The 22,578-nt window shown below is 48.7% G+C and overlaps 1 protein-coding gene across 1 annotated transcript in view; it reads left to right on the forward strand.

Annotated features, from left to right (window-relative positions):
- Positions 1-721: 721 nt before the first annotated feature.
- LOC139235129 (AP-3 complex subunit mu-2) overlaps positions 722-22,578 on the forward strand; it is a 44,338-nt gene continuing 22,481 nt past the window's right edge. Inside the window, exons 1-2 of the mRNA XM_070866338.1 lie at positions 722-1,055; positions 17,676-17,847. Coding sequence (XP_070722439.1) covers positions 783-1,055; positions 17,676-17,847 — 445 coding nt within the window. The 5' untranslated portion in view covers positions 722-782. The remainder of the gene's footprint in view (positions 1,056-17,675; positions 17,848-22,578) is intronic.

Here is a 22,578-nt window from a genome sequence, read left to right on the forward strand (position 1 = left end):
CATGGCAGAGTCCCTGCCGTCCCCCCGTCCCCCGCTCTGGCCTGTGATTGGCTCTGCTCGGACGCCCCGCTACGGACGCTGCTCTCTCATTGGATAACACCGTGCGAGCCTTGCCCAATCAGCGCGGGGCTGGGCTCAGACCTCGCGGGGCAATGCTCCAATGGGCTGCGGAGGATGGAGCGCCAGCAGCCAATGGGAGCGGGGCAGCAGGGAGACTGACCAGTGGCAGCGGGGTCAGGGGGGCGCGACCAATAGAAGCGGGGCCGGGGAGGAGCTTGGTCAATGGGAGCGGGGCCGGGGAGGTGTCTGACCAATGGGAGCGGGGCCGGGGAGGTGTCTGACCAATGGGAGCGGGGCCGGGGAGGAGCCTGACCAATAGGAGCGTCAATAGGAGCGGGGCCGGGGAGGAGCCTGACCAATAGGAGCGGGGCCGAGGAGGAGCTTGGTCAATGGGAGCGGGGCCCGGGAGCAGCCTGACCAATGGGAGCTGGGCCGAGGAGGAGCTTGGTCAATGGGAGCGGGGCTGGGGAGGAGCCTGACCAATAGGAGCGGGGCCCGGGAGCAGCCCGACCAATGGGAGCGGGGCCCGGGAGCAGCCCGACCAATGGGAGCGGGGCCCGGGAGCAGCCCGACCAATGGGAGCGGGGCCCGGGAGCAGCCCGACCAATGGGAGCGGGGCCCGGGAGCAGCCCGACCAATGGGAGCGGGGCCGGGGAGGAGCTTGGCCAATAGGAGCTTGGCGGGGCAGCGGGCGGCCGGAGCCGGGGCCTGGGGACTGAGCCATGATCCACAGCCTGTTCCTCATCAACTGCTCGGGGGACATTTTCCTGGAGAAACACTGGAAGAGCGTGGTGAGCCGCTCGGTCTGCGACTACTTCTTCGAGGCGCAGGAGAAGGCGGGCGAGGCGGAGAAGGTGCCGCCCGTCATCCCCACCCCGCACCACTACCTCATCAGCGTCTACCGCCAGCGCATCTTCTTCGTGGCCGTCATCCAGAGCGAGGTGCCGCCGCTCTTCGTCATCGAGTTCCTGCACCGGGTGGTGGACACCTTCCAGGTGGGGCCGGGCCGGGGGGGCGCCGCACTGCCGCGGGGCCGGGCCGGGGGGTGTCCCGGGGGGGTGCCGCACTGCCGCGGGGCTGGGCCGGGGGGGTGCCGCACTGCCGCGGGGCCGGGCCGGGGGGGTGCCGCACTGTCGCGGGGCCGGGCCGGAGGGTGTCCCGGGGGGGTGCCGCACTGTCGCGGGGCCGGGCCGGGGGGGTGCCGCACTGTCGCGGGGCCGGGCCGGAGGGTGTCCCGGGGGGGTGCCGCACTGTCGCGGGGCCGGGCCGGGGGGGGGTGCCGCGGGGCCGGGGGGGTGCTGCACTGTCGCGGGGCCGGGCCGGGGGGTGTCCCGGGGGGGTGCCGCACTGTCGCGGGGCCGGGCCGGGGGGTGTCCCGGGGGGGTGCCGCACTGTCGGGGGGGCTGGGCCGGGGGATGTACTGAGGGAGCCCTGCTCTGTCGGAGGGGCAGTGCTGAGGGAGCCCCGCTCTGTCGGAGGGGCAGTGCTGAGGGAGCCCCGCTCTGTCGGAGGGGCAGTGGTGAGGGAGCCCCGCTCTGTCGGAGGGGCAGTGCTGAGGGAGCCCCGCTCTGTCGGAGGGGCAGTGGTGAGGGAGCCCCGCTCTGTCGGAGGGGCAGTGGTGAGGGAGCCCCGCTCTGTCGGAGGGGCAGTGGTGAGGGAGCCCCGCTCTGTCGGAGGGGCAGTGCTGAGGGAGCCCCGCTCTGTCGGAGGGGCAGTGCTGAGGGAGCCCCGCTCTGTCGGAGGGGCAGTGCTGAGGGAGCCCCGCTCTGTCGGAGGGGCAGTGCTGAGGGAGCCCCGCTCTGTCGGAGGGGCAGTGGTGAGGGCGCCCCACTCTGTCGGAGGGTCAGTACTCGGAGTGCTGTACTGTCAGGGGCGCTGTCTTCCAGACGGGATGTTAAACCCAGGCTCTGTCTGCACTCTCGGGTGGACGTTGCACTTTTGGTGTCCTGGCCAATATTTGTCCCTCAAACCGCATCACTGAAACAGATTATGTGATCATTATCACATTGCTGTTTGTGGGAGCAAATTAGCTGCCTCGGTTCCTACATTACAACAATGACTGCACTACAAAATGTACTTCATTGACTGTAAAAGCGCTTTGGGATGTCCAGTGGTCATGTAAGGTGCTATATAAATGGATATCTTTTAACATCGTTCCCTTTCCCGTGGCAATTTCAACTGATCCCACAGAGTGGGAATTGTTCGACCTGTAGATGGAATCCAGGACGCAGAACATAGGGCAGGTCCACCAGAGTCACAAACCGGCTGGCTGGTTTTCTTTTGGGCTGTGGTCCTGTATCAGAAGCTGTGTATAATGCCATCCCATTCTAAACGTCACCCAGCAGGATCTCTATCCTTCCCAGGTGCCTCTTCATCCTCTCTCATTCATAAGAATTGGGAGTAGGCCATACGGCCTCTCGAGCCTGCTCTGCCATTCGTAATATCATGGCTGATCTCCGACCTCCACTCCACTCTCCCCTTATCCCTTGATTCCCCAAGAGTCCAAAAATCTATCAATCTCACTTTGAATATGCTCAACAATTCAGCATCCACAACCCTTTGGGGTAGAATTCCTGTGTTTCTTACTTAAATACGGCAGGTTAGTGATGACCAAAACTTTCAGTGTGCAGGCATGAGGTTCTGGTCCATTGACCAGAGCACTGCTTATAGCTCAACCTCACCTGTTCAGCAGTTTTTAAAAATTCATTCGTGGGATGTGGGCGTCGCTGGCAAGGCCGGCATTTATTGCCCATCCCTAACTGCCCCTTGAGAAGGTGGTGGTGAGCCGCCTTCTTGAACCGCTGCAGTCCGTGTGGTGAAGGTGCTCCCACAGTGCTGTTAGGGAGGGAGTTCCAGGATTGTGACCCAACGACGATGGAGGAACGACCAATATATTTCCCAGTCGGGATAGTGTGTGACTGGGAGGGGAACGTGGAGGTGGTGGTGTTCCCATGCGCCTGCTGCCCTTGTCCTTCTAGGTGGTAGAGGTCGCGGGTTTGGGAGGTGCTGCTGAAGAAGCCTTGGCGAGTTGCTGCAGTGCATTTTGTAGATGGTACACACTGCAGCCACGGTGCGCCGGTGGTGGAGGGAGTGAGTGTTGAAGGTGGTGGATGGGGAGCCGATCAAGCGGCTGCTTTGTCCTGGATGGTGTCGAGCTTCTCGAGTGTTGTTGGAGCTACACTCATCCAGGCAAGTTTCATATATTAAACCCCAGGGACAATGAACAGCAGCAACTTGTATTTATGTAGCGCCATTAACAGTAGAGCGTCCCAAGGCACTTAACAGGAACATTATCAAACAGAATTTGACACCAAGCCACATAATGGAATCCTAGTCATTTACAGCTGCAAGGAGGCCATTCGGCCCATCGTGTCCGCGCCGGCCGACAAAGAGCTACCCAGCCTAATCCCACTTTCCCGCTCTCGGTCCGTAGCCCTGCAGGTTACAGCACTTCAGGTGCACATCCAAGTACTTTTTAAATGTGGCGAGGGTTTCTGCCTCTACCACCCTTTCAGGCAGTGAGTTCCAGACCCCCATCACCCTCCTGGATGAAAACATTTTCCCTCAAATCCCCTCTAAACCTCCTACCAATTACTTTAAATCTATGCCCCCTGGTTGTTGACCCCTCTGCCAAGGGAAATGGGCCCTTCCTATCCACTCTATCCAAGCCCCTCATAATGTTATACACCTCAATAAGGTCTCCCCTCAGCCTCCTCTGTTCCAAGGAAAACAAACCCAGCCTATCCAATCTTTCCTCATAGCTAAAATTCTCCAGTCCAGGCAACATCCTCGTAAATCTCCTCTGCACCCTCGCTAGTGTAATCACATCTTTCCTGTAATGTGGTGACCAGAACTGCACGCAGTACTCCAGCTGTATATCTCTATATATATCTATCTATCTATCTATCTATCTATCTATCTATCTATCTATCTATCTTATATATGAGGTTTTAAGGAGCGTCTTAAAGGAGGAAGGAGAGGTAAATAGATGGAGATCTTTAGGGAGGTAATTCCAGAGCTTGGGGCCTTGGATGTCAGATTGAGCCTACATTTATCTTGCATTATGACATGAAGCATAAACTGATATAAAATAATGGCCGATTATTCCCTTCCTGTTTTACGTGGCTCTTCCTCTTTCGTTTTGTGAATATTTTGAGCAAGTACGTCACTGCAGCCTCCGATGTGATTTGCCGTGGTGTTCAGGTCGACCGGTGAAGTGTCTGCATTGTCAATGTTGATTGCCCTCCGAATGGGTTGAGCTGACACTGTGATGTCTGGCAGCTGTTGCTGAATTTAGGGTGGCATGTTCGAGAACAACTCTTTAAGATTTTTAATAAACAGAAAATACTCGGGCTGAGCTACTAAGTATTTCAACAACAACAATTTGCCTTTAACGTAGTGAAACATCCCAAGGTGCTTCTCAGGAGTGTTATGAGACAAAAAAATAAATTTGACAGCAAGCTGTATAAGGAGGCTTTGGGCAGGTGACCAGAAGCTCGGTCAAAGAAGGTAAGTTTTAAGCAGCGTCTTAAAAGGAGGAACGAGAGGCGGAGAGGTTTAGGGAGGGAGTTCCAGAGCTTGGGCCTAGGCAACAGAAGGCACGGCCACCGATGGTGGAGCGATTATAATCAGGAGGGCAGATATCAAGGTATTGCTTAACCGGGAGCCAATGTCTGTCAGCGACAGGGGTGATGGGTGAGCGGGACTTGATGCAAGTTAACATTGCCCTTCCGCAATTTCCCTCGAAAGCTGAAGCGAATAGTATAGCTGCATTTAAGGGAAGGGTAGACAAGTAGATGAGGGAGAAGGGAATAGAGGGTTATGCAGATAGATTTAGATGAGGAAAGACGGGAGGAGGCTCGAGTGGGGCATAAACGCCGGCATGGACTGGTTGGGCCGAATGGCCTGTTTCTGGGCCATATATCCTGTGATCCTGTGTATATAAGATGGTGAACCGCTGTTGGTTTTTGTAGCAGTTTGGTACGACTGAGTGTCTCGCTGGGCCATTTCAGAGGGCAGTTAAGAGTCAACCTCATTGCTGTGGGTCTGGAGCCACGTATAGGCCACACCGGGTAAGGGTGGCAGATTTCCTTCCCTAAAGGGACATTAGTGAACCAGATGGGTTTTTACAGTAATCCGGTCGTTTCATGATCACCATTACTGATACTAGCTTTTTAATTCCAAATCTATTTAATTAACTAAATTTAAATTCCCCAGCTGCCGTGGTGGAATATGAACTTGTCTCTAGATCGTTAGTTCAGGCCTCTGGATTATTGGTCCAGTAACCGGACCATGATGCAAAGTGAGGGGTGACTGGAAACATTAGTGTGTGCCTTGGGATATTGCATGTATTGGACTAATGAGTGCAGTAAGGCATCAATGGATAAAGGACTGTAATCTGATGAATGTGCCCCACCCTGCCAGTGCTGGAGATCCTACAAAGCTAGAGCATGCATGGCAATGTGAGAATTTTGCACGCATAGCTTGCAACAGAAATTGAGAGCGCCGCACGTATAGCATGCTCCTGATTTTCCTTTTATAATGTAAGGAGAGGACTGTAAATCTGTTGCAGCATATTATGGCCTCCACAGACTAGAGAATGATTAAGGCAGTAAGAGGGTTGTAAATGGCCTTTCTTGTTTACTTCAAGAGAGTGGTTGGTTGTGTTTCATAGTCTCCGAGCTGTAGCACAAATGGGAGTCTTGAGCTCTTTAATTAGTGCGTGACCCAGTTTGTGGCTTGGAGGCAGTGCTGGCACTGAGTCCCCTCATTGGAGCTAATACAGCAGCCATTGTTGTCCTGCTATGCTCTGATGTGTCATGTGGTGATTTTTGTAGTCTTGGCCTGTCATGTGCTGTGGTTCCAATTGAAGTCAGAACACTGAATTTCGATGTACTCTGTTCTGTTCCGTACATTCCTCCAGTTCTGCTTCATGATCTCGCATTCAAAATCTCTGCGAAAGAAAAGCATTTCACTGCATGGAAAGATTATTAATTCAGCGGCATGGTTTTAGGCAGAATCTGTGACGCTCTGTAAAATTGGGGAGCACCTTGTGATTTGCACGAAATGTTTTACCCAGATTGTTGGACAGTTTTATTGGGATCGCCCATTTTCCGGAGCTTCAAGTGCTCCATTAGAAAAATGTTTACGGTGGAAAAACATGTAAGAACATAAGAAATAGGAGCAGGAGTAGGTCATTTGGCCCCTCTAGCCTGCTCTGCCATTCAATAAGATCATGGCTGATCTGATCTTGGGCTCAGCTCTACTTCCTCGCCCGCTCCCCATAACCCTTGACTCCCTTATCATTCAAAAATCTGTCTATCTCCGCCTTTAAATATATTCAATGACCCAGCCTCCACAGCTCCCTGGGACAGAGAATTTCACAGATTTACAGCCCTCAGAGAGAAGAAATTCCTCCTTATCTCAGTTTTAAATGGGCGACCCCTTATTCTGAAACTAACCTAGTTCTAGATTCCCCCATGAGGGAAAACATCCTCTCTGCAGCTACCCTGTCAAGCCTCCTCAGAACCTTATACATTTCAATAAGATCACCTCTCATTCTTCTAAACTTAGTGCAATTCTAATTAGCATTGTGCTCAACTACCTCTTCTAGCCCTCGCACTGCGGTGTGCGGGCGCAATGCGAGCTGTCCGAGCCTGTAAATTTAAAGAACAAAGCTACAACAAACCTTTAACTTTAACTGTTTGCACAAAGGCTATCTCTTAAAGCCGTTGATGTCTGCCTGTTTTGCCCCATGCTCCTCTCTGTCCTGCCACGCACGCCCAACATGTGCTTATCAAGAGAGTCTGTTTTTGAAAAGCAGGCAGCGATTATATGGAGTTGCTGGAGTAGAATTTATGTGGAGAATTCCTATCGCAGGTTGCTGGAGGGGATTTGGTGGAGTCCAAAAACAAGGTGTATGGAGTAGAATTGCAGAATGTCAAGCCCTGACCAGTTTTGGAACTGGTACTGGTGATCAACTCAACATCCAGGGGTATTCAATATTTAGGAAGGATAGACAGAAAGCAAAAGGAGGCGGGGTGGCATTGCTGGTTAAAGAGGAAATTAATGTAATAGTAAGAAAGGACATTAGCTTGGATGATGTGGAATCGGTATGGGTGGAGCTACGGAATACCAAGGGGCAGAAAACGCTAGGGGGAGTTGTGTACAGACCACCAAACAGTAGTAGTAAGGTTGGGGACAGCATCAAACAAGAAATTAGGGATGCATGCAATAAAGGTACAACAGTTATCATTGGTGACTTTAATCTACATATTGATTGGGCTAACCAAACTGGTAGCAGTGCGGTGGAGGAGGATTTCCTGGAGTGTATTAGGGATGGTTTTCTAGACCAATATGTCGAGGAACCAACTAGAGGGCTGGCTATCCTAGACTGGGTGATGTGTAATGAGAAAGGACTAATTAACAATCTTGTGTGAGGCCCCTTGGGGAAGAGTGACCATAACATGGTAGAATTCTTTATTAAGATAGAGAGTGACACAGTTAATTCAGAAACTAGGGTCCTGAACTTTAAGGGAAGGTAACTTCGATGGTTTGAGGCGTGAATTGGCTAGAATAGACTGGCAAATGATACTTAAAGGGCTGATGTTGGATAAGCAATGGCAAACATTTAAAGATCACATGGATGAACTCCAGCAATTGTACATCCCTGTCTGGAGTAAAAATAAAACGGGGAAGGTGGCTCAATCATGGCTAACAAGGGAAATAAGGGTATTGTTAAATCCAAGGAAGAGGCATGTAAATTGGCCAGAAAAAGCAACAAATTTGGACTGGGAGAAATTTAGAATTCAGCAGAGGAGGACAAAGGGTTTAATTAAGAGGGGGGGAAATAGAGTACGAGAAGAAGCTTGCCGGGAACATAAAAACTGACTGCAAAAGCTTCTATAGATATGTGAAGACAAACGTAGGTCCCTTACAGTCGGATTCGGGTGAATTTATAATGGGGAACAAAGAAATGGCAAACCAATTGAACAGATACTTTGGTTCTGTCTTCACGAAGGAAGACACAAATAACCTTCCAGAAGTACTAGGGGACCGAGGGTCTAGTGAGAAGGAGGAACTGAAGGATATCCTTATTAGACGGGAAATTGTGTTCGGGAAATTGATGGGATTGAAGGCCGATAAATTCCCGCGGCCTGATAGTCTACATTCCAGAGTACTTAAGGAAGTGGGCCTAGAAATAGTGGATGCATTGGTGATCATTTTCTTACAGTCTATCGACTCTGGATCAGTTCCTGTGGACTGGAGGGTAGCTAATGTAACACCACTTTTTAAAATGGGAGAGGGAAAGCGGGTAATTATAGACCGGTTAGCCTGACATCAGTAGTGGGGAAAATGTTGGAATCAATCATTAAGGATGAAATAGCAGCGCATTTGGAAAGCAGTGACAGGATCGGTCCAAGTCAGCATGGATTTATGAAAGGGAAAATCATGCTTGACAAGTCTTCTGGAGTTTTTTGAGAATGTAACTAGTAGAGTGGACAAGGGAGAACCAGTGGATGTGGTGTATTTGGACTTTCAAAAGGCTTTTGACAAAGTCCCACACATGAGATTGGTGTGCAAAATCAAAGTACATGATATTGGAGGTAATATACAGACGTGGATACAGAACTGGTTGGCAGACAGGAAGCAGAGAGTCGGGATAAACAGGTCCTTTACAGAATGACAGGCAGTGACTAGTGGAGTGCCGCAGGGTTCAGTGCTGGGACCTCAGCTCTTTACAATATACTTCAATGATTTGGATGAAGGAATTGACTAATATCTCCAAGTTTGCAGATGACACTAAACTGGGTGGCGGTGTGAGCTGTGAGGGGGACGCTAAGAGGCTGCAGGGTGACTTGGACAGGTTAGGTGAGTGGGCAAATGCATGGCAGATGCAGTATAATGTGGATAAATATGAGGTTATCCACTTTGGGGGGGAAAAACGCGAAGACAGAATATTATCTGAATGGTGGAAGATTAGGAAAAGGGGGGCTGCAACGAGACCTGAGTGTCATGGTTCATCAGTCATCGAAAGTTGGCATACAGGTACAGCAGGCGGTGAAGAAGGCAAATGGTATGTTGGCCTTCATAGCTAGGGGATTTGAGTATAGGAGAAGGGAGGTCTTACTGCAGTTGTACAGGACTTTGGTGAAGCCTCACCTGGAATATTGTGTTCAGTTTTGGTCTCCGAACCTGAGGAAGGACATTCTTGCTATTGAGGGAGTGCAGCGAAGGTTCACCAGTCTGATTCCTGGGATGGCAGGACTGATGTATGAGGAGAGACTGGATCAACTGGGTCTTTATACATTGGAGTTTAGAAGGATGAGAGGGGATCTCATAGAAACATATAAGATTCTGACGGGACGGGACAGGTTAGATGCGGGTAGAATGTTCCTGATGTTGGGGAAGTCTAGATGTTGGGGAAGTCTAGATCCAGGGGACACAGTCTTAGGATAAGGGGAAGGCCATTTAGGACTGAGATGAGGCGAAACCTCTTCACTCAGAGTTGTTAACCTGTGGATTTCCCTGCCGCAGAGAGTTGTTGATGCCAGTTCATTGGATCTATTCAAGAGGGATTAAGGGGCTAAGGGGATTAAGGGGTGTGGAGAGAAAGCAGGAAAGGGGTACTGAGGGAATGATCAGCCAAGATCTTATTGATTGGCGGTGCAGGCTCGAAGGACCGAATGGCCTACTCCTGCACCTATTTTCTATGTTACTGCTGTCCCAAAGAAGCCATTTGCCAGGTTCCTGCTGCGCATGTTTGCGGACTCCAGTTGGATGTTGTAATGTATTTGTTTCATGGGTTCTTTGCTTAAGAATTCATTAACGACACATTGCTATTAGGAACTAGTTGATTTATCAGCAATCATATTACACGTTACCAGTTCATCCACTCGGCTCACAACCACCTGCCTCATTGTGGATCCCCTGAACCCAACTGGCTGGAGTTTTATTGAGTCTGGAGAACATCATGTGACTGGCTAAGCCACTCCCAACTCAACAGCTCTACAAACCTGTGAGCATCCCCACAGGGACATACATTACCTGTTTCACCCCTCGGCAAAGGTGCTTGGTTTGTATACTGGATTATTTGGGGTCTGTGGTGTTCAGTTCTGATTCGAGCAGGATCTGCCTTTACGGGTGCAGGCAGACCCTCGGTCCTCCTGCAAGTGGCCGTTCCATGGGTGCTGTCCCACACCGTCATCAAATCGACTCGGTGGGGTCATCGCAATCAATCCTGACCCATCCTTTTCCAGTGGGGAAGGAGAAGGTCATTGGATAGTTGCCCCGCTCGTGCTCCAAGATTACCAACGCCATCTTAGCCCACCTGTTGCTGCTCCAGTTCAGCACGACTGCAGCAAACTAGGGCTGGAACCTCAGACCATCTGGAATGAACAAATTAGTGGTTCGATGGGCTGCTGGTCTTCCATTGTCAACGCTACCTTTTCTCGCAGGCATTGTACTGAATTAACCGCGTTGGGGAATAAAACACCGCCTGGGAAGTGGATCTGATCCTGGTTATTGAAATATTAATGTCGAGAGATGATTGTGTTCCGCACTGCGGTAACAGTATCTCCAGAGCTCAAGTCACAGCCAACGATGGCCACAGCTGTTTCTTGAGAAACTGGAGCAATGAATTTTCTGTGGAGTGGGTGTTCATTCTAAACCAATTACATAAGAAATAGGAGCAGGAGTAGGCCACCTGGCCCCTCGAGCCTGCTCCGCCATTCAATAAGATCATGGCTGATCTGATCATGGACTCAGCTCCACTTCCCTGCCCCGCTCCCCATTACCCTTTATTCCCTTATCGCTCAAAAATCTGTCTATCTCCACCTTAAATATATTCAATGATCCAGCCTCCATAGCTCTCTGGGGCAGAGAATTCCACAGATTTACAACCTTCCTGAGAGAAGAAATGCCTCCTCATCTCAGTTTTAAATGGGTGGCCCCTTATTCTAAGACTATGTCCCCTAGTTTTAGTTTCCCCCATGAGTGGAAATGTCCTCTCTGCATCCACCTTGGCGAACCCCCTCTTTATCTTGTATGTTTCGATAAGATCACCTCTCATTCTTCAGAACTCCAATAAGTATAGGCTCAACCTATCCTCGACCCCCTCATCTTCGGTATCACACCTAGCGAACCTTCTCTGAACAGCCTCCAATGCAAGTATATCTTTCCTTTAAATACGGAGATCAAAACTGTACGCAGTAGTCTAGGTGTGGCCTTACCAATACCCTGTACAGTTGTAGAGGACTTTTATACTCTATCCCCCTTGCAATAAAGGCCAACATTCCATTTGCCTTCCTGATCACTTGCTGTACCTGCATACTAACTTTTTGTGTTTCATGCACAAGGACCCCCAGGTCCCTCTGTACTGCAGCACTTTGCAATTTTTTCCATTTAAATTTTATAATTTGCTTTTCTATTTTTTTCTGCCAAAGTGGATAACTTCACATTTCCCCATATTATACCCCATCTGGCACATTTTTGCCCACTCACTGAGCCTGTCTATATTCCTTTGCAGATTCTTTTTGTCCTCCTCACAATTTGCTTTCCCACCCATCTTTGTATCATCAGCAAACTTGGCTACATTACACTCGGTCCCTTCATCCAAGTCATTAATATAGATTGTAAATAGTTGAGGACCCAGCACCGATCCCTGTGGCACCCCACTAGTTACTGTTTGCCAACCAGAAAATGACCCATCTATCCCGACTTTCTGTTAGTTAGCCAATCCTCTATCCATGCTAATATATTACCCCCCCCAACCCCGTGAACTTTTATCTTGTGCAATAACCTTTTATGTGGCACCTTATCGAATGCCTTCTGGAAATCCAAATACACCACAGCCACTAGTTCCCCCTTATCCACCCTGCTTGTTACATCCTCAAAAGAACTCCAGCAAATTTGTCAAACATGATTTCCCTTTCATAAAACCATGCTGACTGCTTGAATTATGCTTTTCCAAATGTCCTGTTACTGCACTCCAATGGACTCCAGCATTTCCCCAATGACAGATGTTAGGCTAACTGGTCTATAGTTTCCTGTTTTTTGTCTGCCTCCTTTTTTAAATAGTGGCATTACATTTGCGGTTTTCCAATCCACTGGGACCGCTCCAGAATCCAGGGAATTTTGGTAGATGACAACCAACGCAACCACTATCTCTGCAGCCACTTCTTTTAAGACCCTAGGTGATTCAGTCTTAAACCCAAATTATTTTTGGAAGTAATCTGTCATAAATGGGTTCCTTGACATAATAATGTGTGCAATATTTGAATCCCCTTCAGACTGATGTATTTTGTGTCATCTCAAAAATAGAAAGAGTTTTTTTTAAATGGTGAGAGTGAGAAATGTTGGTGTTCAGAGGGACCTGGGTGTCCTTGTAAAAAAAAAAATCACTGAAAGTTAAACAAGAGGATTTGAGTGTAAGAGTAAAGCCATCTTATTGCAATTATCTCATCATCATAGGCAGTCCCTCGGGATCGAGGCAGACTTGCTTCCACTCTTAACGTGAGTTCTTGGGTCATGTGCCCAGCAGACACAGCGATGGTGGCTTTGAAAAGGGTAAGCTTTTACCCCGAGCGTATTCACACTGACGTTGCCTTCTGTCCTGACGGGTTCCCAACGCTCAGCTCGTGCAACACACTCACACGAAGAGACACGTGCGCACACAGTGTGTCGTGCGCACACGTTAGTGGTGTTTGCATGGTAGGACGGTCGGTGCGGGTGTTGTGCCCGGCAAGGTGGGCTTCCTTTCGACTTTTTTGTTTGGTTCACCGTTCATTCACTCCATGCCTGGCTGATTTGTTGGCAATTATATAGGGCCCTGGTGAGACCGCACCTGGAGTATTGTGTATAGTTTTGGTCTCCTTACCTAAGGAAGGATATACTTGCCATAGAAGACTAATTCCTGGGATGGGGGGGGGGTTGTCCTATGAGGAGAGATTGAGTAAGACTACGCCTATATTCTCGAGTTTAGAAGAATGAGAGGTGATCACATTGAAACAGACACAATTCGTACAGCGATTGACAGGGTAGATGCAGGGAGGATGTTTCCCTTGGCTGGGGAGTCTAGAACCAGGGGTCACAGTCTTGGAATAAGGGGTTGGACATTTAGGACTGAGATGAGAAACTTCTTCTCTGAGGGTGGTGAATCTTTGGAATTCTCTACCCCAGAGGGCTGTGGAGGCTCAGTCTTTGAATATATTCAAGACCGAGATCGATAGATTTTTGGATACTGAGGGAATCAAGGGATATGGGGATAATGCAGGAAAGTGGAGTTGAGGTTGAAGATCAGCCATGATCTTATTGAATGGCTGAGCAGGCTCGAGGGACTGAATGGCTGTCTCCTGCTCCAAATTCTTATGTTCTTCTCTGCTCCCAGTGAAGACTTCACGGTAATAACTTCACGGTGGGGCGGGCAATAATCAAGGGAGTAATGGAGGCATGTGAAAAAGGAACGGCAGTAATCATGGGGGATTTTAACCTACATATCGATTGGTCAAATCAAATCGCACGGGGTAGCCTTGAGGAGGCATTCATAGAATGCATATGGGATTGTTTCTTAGAACAGTATGTTACAGAACCTACAAGGGAGCAAGCGATCTTAGATCTGGTCCTGTGTAATGAGACAGGAATAATAAACGATCTCCTAGTAAAAGATCCTCTTGGAATGAGTGATCACAGTATGGTTGAATTTGTAATACAGATTGAGGGTGAGGAAGTAGTGTCTCAAACGAGTGTACTATGCTTAAACAAAGGGGATGGGGCAGAGTTGGCTAAAGTGGACTGGAAACACAGACGGAACAGTAAAGGACTTTTAAGGAGCTCTTTCATAGTGCTCAACAAAAATATATTCCAGTGAAAAAGGAGGGCGGTAAGAGAAGGGATAACCAAGGAAATAAAGGAGAGTATCAAATTAAAAACCAATGCGTATAAGGTGGCCAAGGTTAGTGGGAAACTAGAAGATTGGGAAAATTTTAAACGACAGCAAAGAATGACTAAGAAAGCAATAAAGAAAGGAAAGATAGACTACGAAAGTAAACTTGCGCAAAACATAAAAACAGATCGTAAAAGCTTTTACCGATATATAAAACAGAAAAGAGTGACTAAAGTAAATGTTGGTCCCTTAGAAGATGAGAAGGGGGATTTAATAATGGGAAATGTGGAAATGGCTGAGACCTTAAACAATTATTTTGCTTCGGTCTTCACAGTGGAAGACACAAAAACCATGCCAAAAATTGCTGGTCACGGGAATGTGGGAAGGGAGGACCTTGAGATAATCACTATCACTAGGGGGGTAGTGCTGGACAGGCTAATGGGATTCAAGGTAGATAAGTCCCCTGGTCTGGATGAAATGCATCCCAGGGTATTAAGAGATGGCGGAAGTTATAGCAGATGCATTCGTTATAATCTACCAAAATTCTCTGGACTCTGGGGAGGTACCAGTGGATTGGAAAGCAGCTAATGTAACGCCTCTCTTTTTTTAAAAAAAAAAAGGGGGCAGACAAAAGGCAGGTAACTATAGGCCGGTTAGTTTAACATCTGTAGTGGGGAAAATGCTTGAAACTATCATTAAGGAAGAAATAGCGGGACATCGAGATAGGAATAGTGCAATCAAACAGACGCAACATGGATTCATGAAGGGGAAATCATGTTTAACTAATTTACTGGAATTCTTTGAGGATATAACAAGCATGGTGGATAGAGGTGTACCAATGGATGTGGTGTATTTAGATTTCCAAAAGGCATTCGATAAGGTGCCACACAAAAGGTTACTGCAGAAGATAAAGGTACGCGGAGTCAGAGGAAATGTATTAGCCAGCCAATTCTCGATCCATGCTAACAGAAAGCAGAGAGTCGGGATAAATGGGTCCTTTTCGGGTTGGAAATTGGTGGTGAGTGGTGTGCCACAGGGATCGGTGCTGGGACCACAACTGTTTACAATATACATAGATGACCTGGAAGAGGGGACAGAGTGTAGTGTAACAAAATTAGCAGATGACTCAAAGATTAGTGGGAAAGCGGGTTGTGTAGAGGACACAGAGAGGCTGCAAAGAGATTTAGATAGGTTAAGCGAATGGGCTAAGGTTTGGCAGATGGAATACAATGTCGGAAAATGTGAGGTCATCCACCTTGGGGGGGGGGGGGGGGGGGGGGGGGGGGAGAAGAAACAGTAAAAGGGAATATTATTTGAATGGGGAGAAATTACAACATGCTGTGGTGCAGAGGGACCTGGGGGCCCTTGTGCATGAATCCCAAAAAGTTAGTTTGCAGGTGCAGCAGGTAATCAGGAAGGCGAATGGAATGTTGGCCTTCATTGCGAGAGGGATGGAGTACAAAAGCAAGGAGGTCCTGCTGCAACTGTATAAGGTATTGGTGAGGCCGCACCTGGAGTACTGCGTGCAGTTTTGGTCACCTTACTTAAGGAAGGATATACTAGCTTTGGAGGGGGTACAGAGACGATTCACTTGGCTGATTCCGGAGATGAGAGGGTTACCTTATGATGATAGATTGAGTAGATTGGGTCTTTATTCGTTGGAGTTCAGAAGGATGAGGGGTGATCTTATAGAAACATTTAAAATAATGAAAGCGATAGACAAGATGGAGGCAGTGAGGTTGTTTCCACTGGTCGGGGAGACTAGAACTAGGGTGCACAGCCTCAAAATACAGGGGAGCCAATTTAAAACCGAGTTGAGAAGGAATGTCTTCTCCCAGAGGGTTGTGAATCTGTGGAATTCTCTGCCCAAGGAAGCAGTTGAGGCTAGCTCATTGAATGTATTCAAATCACAGATGGATAGATTTTTAACCAATAAGGGAATGAAGGGTTACGGGGAGTGGGCGGGTAAGTGGAGCTGAGTTCACGGCCAGATCAGCCATGATCTTGTTGAATGGCGGAGCAGGCTCGAGGGGCTAGATGGCCTACTCCTGTTCCTAATTCTTATGTTCTTATGTTCTAAGACTCTTGCTTTTGTTTGCATCTCACCAGCTAATTAGCTATAATCGTGGGCACAAGCTTTCCCAGTCCAACTGCTCTGTAGTTAGCTGTGTGATGGGGAGCGGAATCTACATTTTTAAGAGAGTAGGTCATTTTTTTTGTGCTCATAAAGGTGAAGAATGTCCCTATCTCTGCAAACTCATTCAGCCCCACAACTCCACTGAGATATCTGCACTCCTCTAATTCTGGCCTCTTGAGCATCCCTGATTATAATCACTCCACCATCGGTGGCCGTGCCTTCTGTTGCCTGGGCCCCAAGCTCTGGAACTCCCTGCCTAAACCTCTCCACCTCTCGACCTCTCCTTCCTCATTCAAGAGGCTCCTTAAAACCTACCTCTTTGACCAAGCTTTTGCCTACCTGCCCTAATTTCTCCTTATGTCGCTCGGTTATATAAATGTTGGTGCATCTTGTTTCCCTCTTTCCACCCCCCCCCCCCCCCCCCCCTCCGGACCCCAACTGTTTATACCCAGTGTGGCTATCAAGCACTTCGAGGTCAACTCACACACGGGGAAGAATCCATTGCTTTATTCCAACAGAGCACAACTGAATTTTTTTCACATCCCATACTATCCATCAAGTCATGTGGCATGTTTTGAGATGGCCACTAAGAATTGGGTTAGCCCTACTTGTGTCCTATGGTCCCTTAAAGATATCCAAGACAAGCACTGTTGACTCTGTCAATTTGGGTGCATTTGAACCCAGTTCACAAGAGCTGAAGAGATGATATGCAAAGCCCACAGCCTTAAAAACACCTTGGGGCTGAAAATTCCTTGCTGGTGCTGTGGCCTGAGGGACTGACACCCCTGTGCACACCTGACCTGACCTCTCACCATAATGTGAGGTTGACTTATTTTAATGGCCCCCTTGGTGCATAAGATCCACTCCCTGCTGGAAGCACCAAATGGGAGCTTGGAACGTTGGGCACACACAGCTAATGAAGGTTTTCTGGCTCTCATGGGGGACTTGCATTGCCGTACCGCAGAGGACGATTAACAACTGAAGAGGCCACATATAATCAAGGGTTCAAAATTCACCTCTTCACTGTCCCCTGCCCCTCCCCAATTTGCATCAAGCAGATGCTTAACAACTGGGACACTCGTGTTTTCTTCACATTATGGGGAGGAGGATACCTAAAATAAATGAAATGTGGGATCTTCATGAGCCTTTTGAGGTTTACGCGGCATTTTGCGCTAACTCCCAGTACTCTGGCTACTGGCCGCATTGGAGCAAGCAAAGCACAGCAGGTACCGGACAAGCCTTCACCTCCAACAATACAGCAAACAACATCTCTCAATACACAACAATCCTGAGGATGGGCGGGGACCTTAGCAGTTCTCTTAAATATTAGATTCAGTGCGTGGTCACTATTGCGCTAATAGTCCCGATATTTTAGTATTGGGAAACTGAAGGCAATGTAATGCCATTCAGTTGGAGATCTTTGTATCTCACATTTTGGGGTCTAAAGCTATATAGTGCATTGTGACTTGATTTTTTTTTTGTTTATTTCGCCGACCTCTCTGGTGATTAAATCACAGCTACAATTAATTTGCAATGATCTGGTGCAAGATTCTAGTCATTCCAGGTGAATGATGCTTGTTCTCCTTTTCTCTCCAGGACTATTTTGGAACCTGTTCAGAGGTGTCAATCAAAGACAATGTTGTGGTTGTATACGAGGTGCTGGAAGAGATGTTGGACAATGGCTTCCCATTGGCAACCGAGTCCAATATCTTGAAGGAGCTGATCAGACCTCCCACCATCCTGCGCACTGTTGTGAACACCATCACTGGTACGTATTGTGGAATATGGCAGGAACCGCTGCAAAGTAACACACTGGGTTTGCCATGATGTGTTCTTGGTGTAACTCTATGCATGTGTTACAGGTGAGTTAGAAGTCAAACACCCAGTTGAGATTAACTTATCTCTGGTCTATAAAATAATCAGGATAGAGTACAAGCCAATATGGTGGATATATTGTGTTTAATCGGAGTTTAAGATGGAATATAACACACTAGTTATACAGCAAATGCATACGACCATGATGAGTAGCTAGTACCGGCCCTCTTCAGACAGACGGCTGACGTGCACAAATTGTTCTCCTCCTTGTCTCGCATGTCTCTCTCTTGAACTACCCAAGAGTGTTAGACCGAAGTCAGCATCGAATCCACCCTTGCGGGTCCTTACTTTACTGTCTGCGCTGGGGGCTTTTCAGGTCTTTCTTTTATACTCTCTTTTTTAAGGGGTGGACCGGGGTAAAATATTGACACGAACATTTAACCTTAAAGGGTTCCCCTTAAAACAAAGTGCCCAATCGCATGTTTAAGCCATGGAAAAAGGTCAACCCTCCCGTTATCTCCCACCTGTCGGGGGTCTTCTCTCAACCATTACACATGCTTTCTGTACTTGACTAATCATGGCCTTGCAGCTGGCTGAGCACTGTCTTCCCCTTATCTCATCTGACCCTTTCCTCTCACGGCTAGAGTCTCTCTGACTCATTGTCCAGGAAAACGAAACTTATGCAGTTCCAGTAAAACATAACTTGTACATTAACCCCTTACTTGTTTCAAGCTCTAATACAATCTTTTAAACATAGTGTTATTCGCGGCAGTTTCATTCGCATAACCATGTATTTTTAGGTATCCCAAATTTCTAACTGTTGTGTATGCATGCCTGTTTACGGTGTGATGTCTATAACACTGTTGTGCCACATTGAATATACTGCACACACCTTACTGGTACACCAGAGGGTGCTGCTGCTGGAGACCTAGGGGTTGCCTGCACACGGCAGGTAACCCAGTATAAAAGGGAACTCGCAGCTTGTTGCGGTCACTCAGGACCTGCAAATAAAGGTCTACACGGTTTAAGTATCATACCCTGCCTCGTGGAGTCATTACCAAAGGTGCCTACATATACTACAACTGGCGACGGGAATACGAGGTCACGAACTACACGCTCAACGTGTCTAACCTCAGCAACCTTCAGCAATTTACAGAGGGGGAAGATTGGGACACTTTTGTGGAAAGATTGGAACACTTCTTTATAGCCAACGACCTGGACGGGGACACACCGGCCACACTACCGAACAAACGCAGGGCCATCCTGCTTAGCAGTTGTGGGCCCACCATCTACGGTATCGTCAGGGACTTACTAGCCCCGGAAAAGACAACCACCAAGAGCTATGAGCAACTTGTAACAATCATACAGGAACAACTAAAACCGAAAGAAAGCATCCTCACTGCCAGGCACCGGTTCTACACTTACCGGTGACCTGAGGGCCAAGAAATTGCCAAGTATGCTGCACACTTAAGACTAGCTGCACCGTGTGATTTTGGCGACCACCTTAATGAAGCACTAAGGGACATATTTGTCATCGGAATCGGCCACGAAGGCCTCCTACACAAATTGCTCTCGGCTGACATCATGGTCACCCTGCAGAAAGCAATTCGTGAGCCAGGCCTACATGGTTTCGGCCAGCGACTCCAGGCGAATACTGACCCAGGACTCTAAACCGGCGAGCGCAGTGCACCGCATGGACACTTCTAAAGGCAGAAATGCTGCCCTGAGTCCCGCAACCCTGAGTCCACCACATGGGGCAAGCCGGATGGCCCCATGCTGGCGCTGTGGAGGAAACCATAGGGCCTACCAGTGCCGCTACAAAGACTATGCATGCAAAGGCTGCAAAGAGAAAGGGCACCTTCAGAAAATGTGCAGAAAAGGCTTTACTCACCGCGTCTCTGATGAGTTGGCTGATCACCGGGGCTCTGACACAGATGAAGATGAAGCTGCTTACACTCTGGAAGAAGAGTATGGAATCTTTACCTGCTCCACCGGAAGTTCTCCATGGATGATGGAAGTGGACATCGATGGGGTCCCAGTCTCCATGGAGATCGACACAGGGGCGAGCCAGTCTGTGATGAGCCAAATGACCTTTGAAAAAATTTGGATGAATCCTGTCAGTCGACCAAAACTGTCTCCTGTCCAGGCAAAACTGCTCACCTACACCAAAGGTAAAATCCAAATCGTTGGCAGTGTAGACATCCAGGTCTCCCAGGGCGGTGTGTTGAACAAACTCCCCCTGTGGATTGTAGCTGGCGACGGTCCCACACTGCGGGGCAGGAATTGGATGAACCGGATCAACAACAGGCGAAGTGGCCCTGTGGAAGAAAAGATCACCACAGCCCTCCTGCAGGAAAGCCAGGAAATGGCTGCAGCACCAGCAGCACAAGGAGAAACACTTGTAATCAAAATGGCTGCCACCATGCCACCAGTGAGCATGGAGGAGCATCACATGACACTGAGCGGCCAATCAGTTTTGAAGGCTCCTTTAAAGGAGACCGGTAACCAAAGAAATTTAATGGGGAAGTTTCAACTATTTGAGTACACGGACTTTAAAGCTAAAGATGCGATTAAAGGGTGCAAGTATGAAAATGTATGCAATGTAACAATGAATTGTGATGCTGGTTTAACTAATGTGACTAATGATATGAATGTAGGTGTCAATAAGGTTAAGAACAAGTTTATTATGCTTAACAGTAATGATCGAGATTGTGAAATGCCTAATGTAACCATGTTTGTTGAAACCAGGACACCCAAAAGTGATGCAAATGCTAGAATGTATAATGCAGGCTCGACTATGTGTGATCAGAGCCAAGGTGTCATGTATACTGGTAGGACACTGTCAAAGGACATTGGGTCCTACAGGGACCATTCTGATGCCAATGGAATCCCCCTGTGGGAGACCCCCAGGTCCAGCAGGCTACCTGACCATGTAGTCTGGACCTTTGGAATGTGATGCCCCTTGCAGGACACACACACACACAGCCAGTGGGAGCAGACCCACTACAGGGACAGTGGTCAATGGGCAGCCCAGCCACTACCAATGGCAACCTGCACCAGACCAGCCCAGCCCTACAGCCCCTGGCCACCAGGGCCAACACCCTCCAACTTCCCTGGCAAACCCTGGGATGACCTGACCCTCATCCCAATTGGTGGACAGGGAGCCCACCCAGTCTTGTGGCCCTGTCCACCACCCCACAACTACCCACATCACAGTGTATACGCACCACCCACTGCTGCCGTGGCTACCCTCCCCGAGGTTTGTGTGAGAGAGAGGGGAAACGTACGAGGCCAGCCTCAAGCACGGGTCACACCTGGCAACCACACAACCCTCACCACAACCTCCCATAGCCCACCATTGATTACCTCCCCTGGTCTTGACAATAAGGATATGAAAAATGCTCAGGGGGGATTATTGTTGTGTATGCATGCCTGTTTACTGTGTGATGTCTGTAACACTGTTATGTCACATTGAATGTATCCTTATACTGCACACACCTTACCGGTACACCAGAGGGTGCTGCTGCTGGAGACCATGGGGTTGCCTGCACACGGCAGGTAACCCAGTATAAAAGGGAACTCTCAGCTTGCTGTCGTCACTCAGGAGCTGCAAATAAAGGATTACAGGTCTACACAGTTTAAGTATCATACCCTGCCTCGTGGAGTCGTTACTAAAGGTGCCTACATACACTACACTAACAACCCAGTTTTTGCACCTGGAAAGGTTGACTGCATCCTCAGAGGGTGTTCAGACTTGACAGATTTTTACAGCCTTGCCTCCCTCTTCTCAAGTGTTAAGTCATTTCCCTAAGGCTGTTTGGCTGTTTCTCATTGTTCAATTGATTTTGTCTCTCTGTGGGTCAGTTTGTCATCATCCTCTGCCCTCTAACCTGCGTCTTTTGCTGCACTCCGTCCCTTGGCTGGCTTCCATGATTTCCCCAGCTGTAGTTGCTGCCATGTCCCTAGCAGTCAGTGGTTCAGACTGCAGTTTTCAGTGGCAGCCAAGCACGGCTGTAACTTAGATGTTCAAGAACCACTTCAAGATATATTTCTGCAATATTGCTCTGAAGCCCTCCCTTTTTATCTGGAACAACAGAAAAGCAATTGCACATGTGTAGTTATGCTTGAATCGCAATTATTGCTTATTTTTGACAGCCTGTATGAGTGAGCTAAACCACTCGTGTGCCAACAACTAGGCAATATGGCCACCTGTAATGGCAGGCGCCTTTGGTGTGGAAATTCGGTTGGAGGCTAATTCGGGCGCTAATGGCGGCAGGGCGGTAAACTTTGCACTAGGAAATGGTTTGCATCTGCAGCCACACAATTCAGCAGCTGGGCCCTGAATGTGGGGCGGAGCGCAAAGGGAGTCTCCTAGGGCGCTGGGCCGGCTGGGCAACTGAGCATCCTCAGCTAAACAGCTGGCCTCAGAATGCCCGAGAGAGGCTTCGTGGGGGGGGAAAAAAACACACAATAAATTCCCAATACCTTGCTCACCCCACATAAACAGAAATCGCAAAAAAATAAACCACTTGCCCGATGTATTCATTCCCTCCCCCACCACCGCCAGGACTGCTCGGATCATCCGCTTTCCCATGTGGATCCACGAGGTCCTGCTGCAGACCAATTTCAGAACATTGTCACAACTGGGGGTGTTGTACACTGGCTGGACTCTCCCGGGCGGGAC

Source organism: Pristiophorus japonicus, chromosome 22 (assembly GCF_044704955.1).
Source record: "Pristiophorus japonicus isolate sPriJap1 chromosome 22, sPriJap1.hap1, whole genome shotgun sequence".
Taxonomy (NCBI): Eukaryota; Metazoa; Chordata; class Chondrichthyes; family Pristiophoridae; genus Pristiophorus; species Pristiophorus japonicus.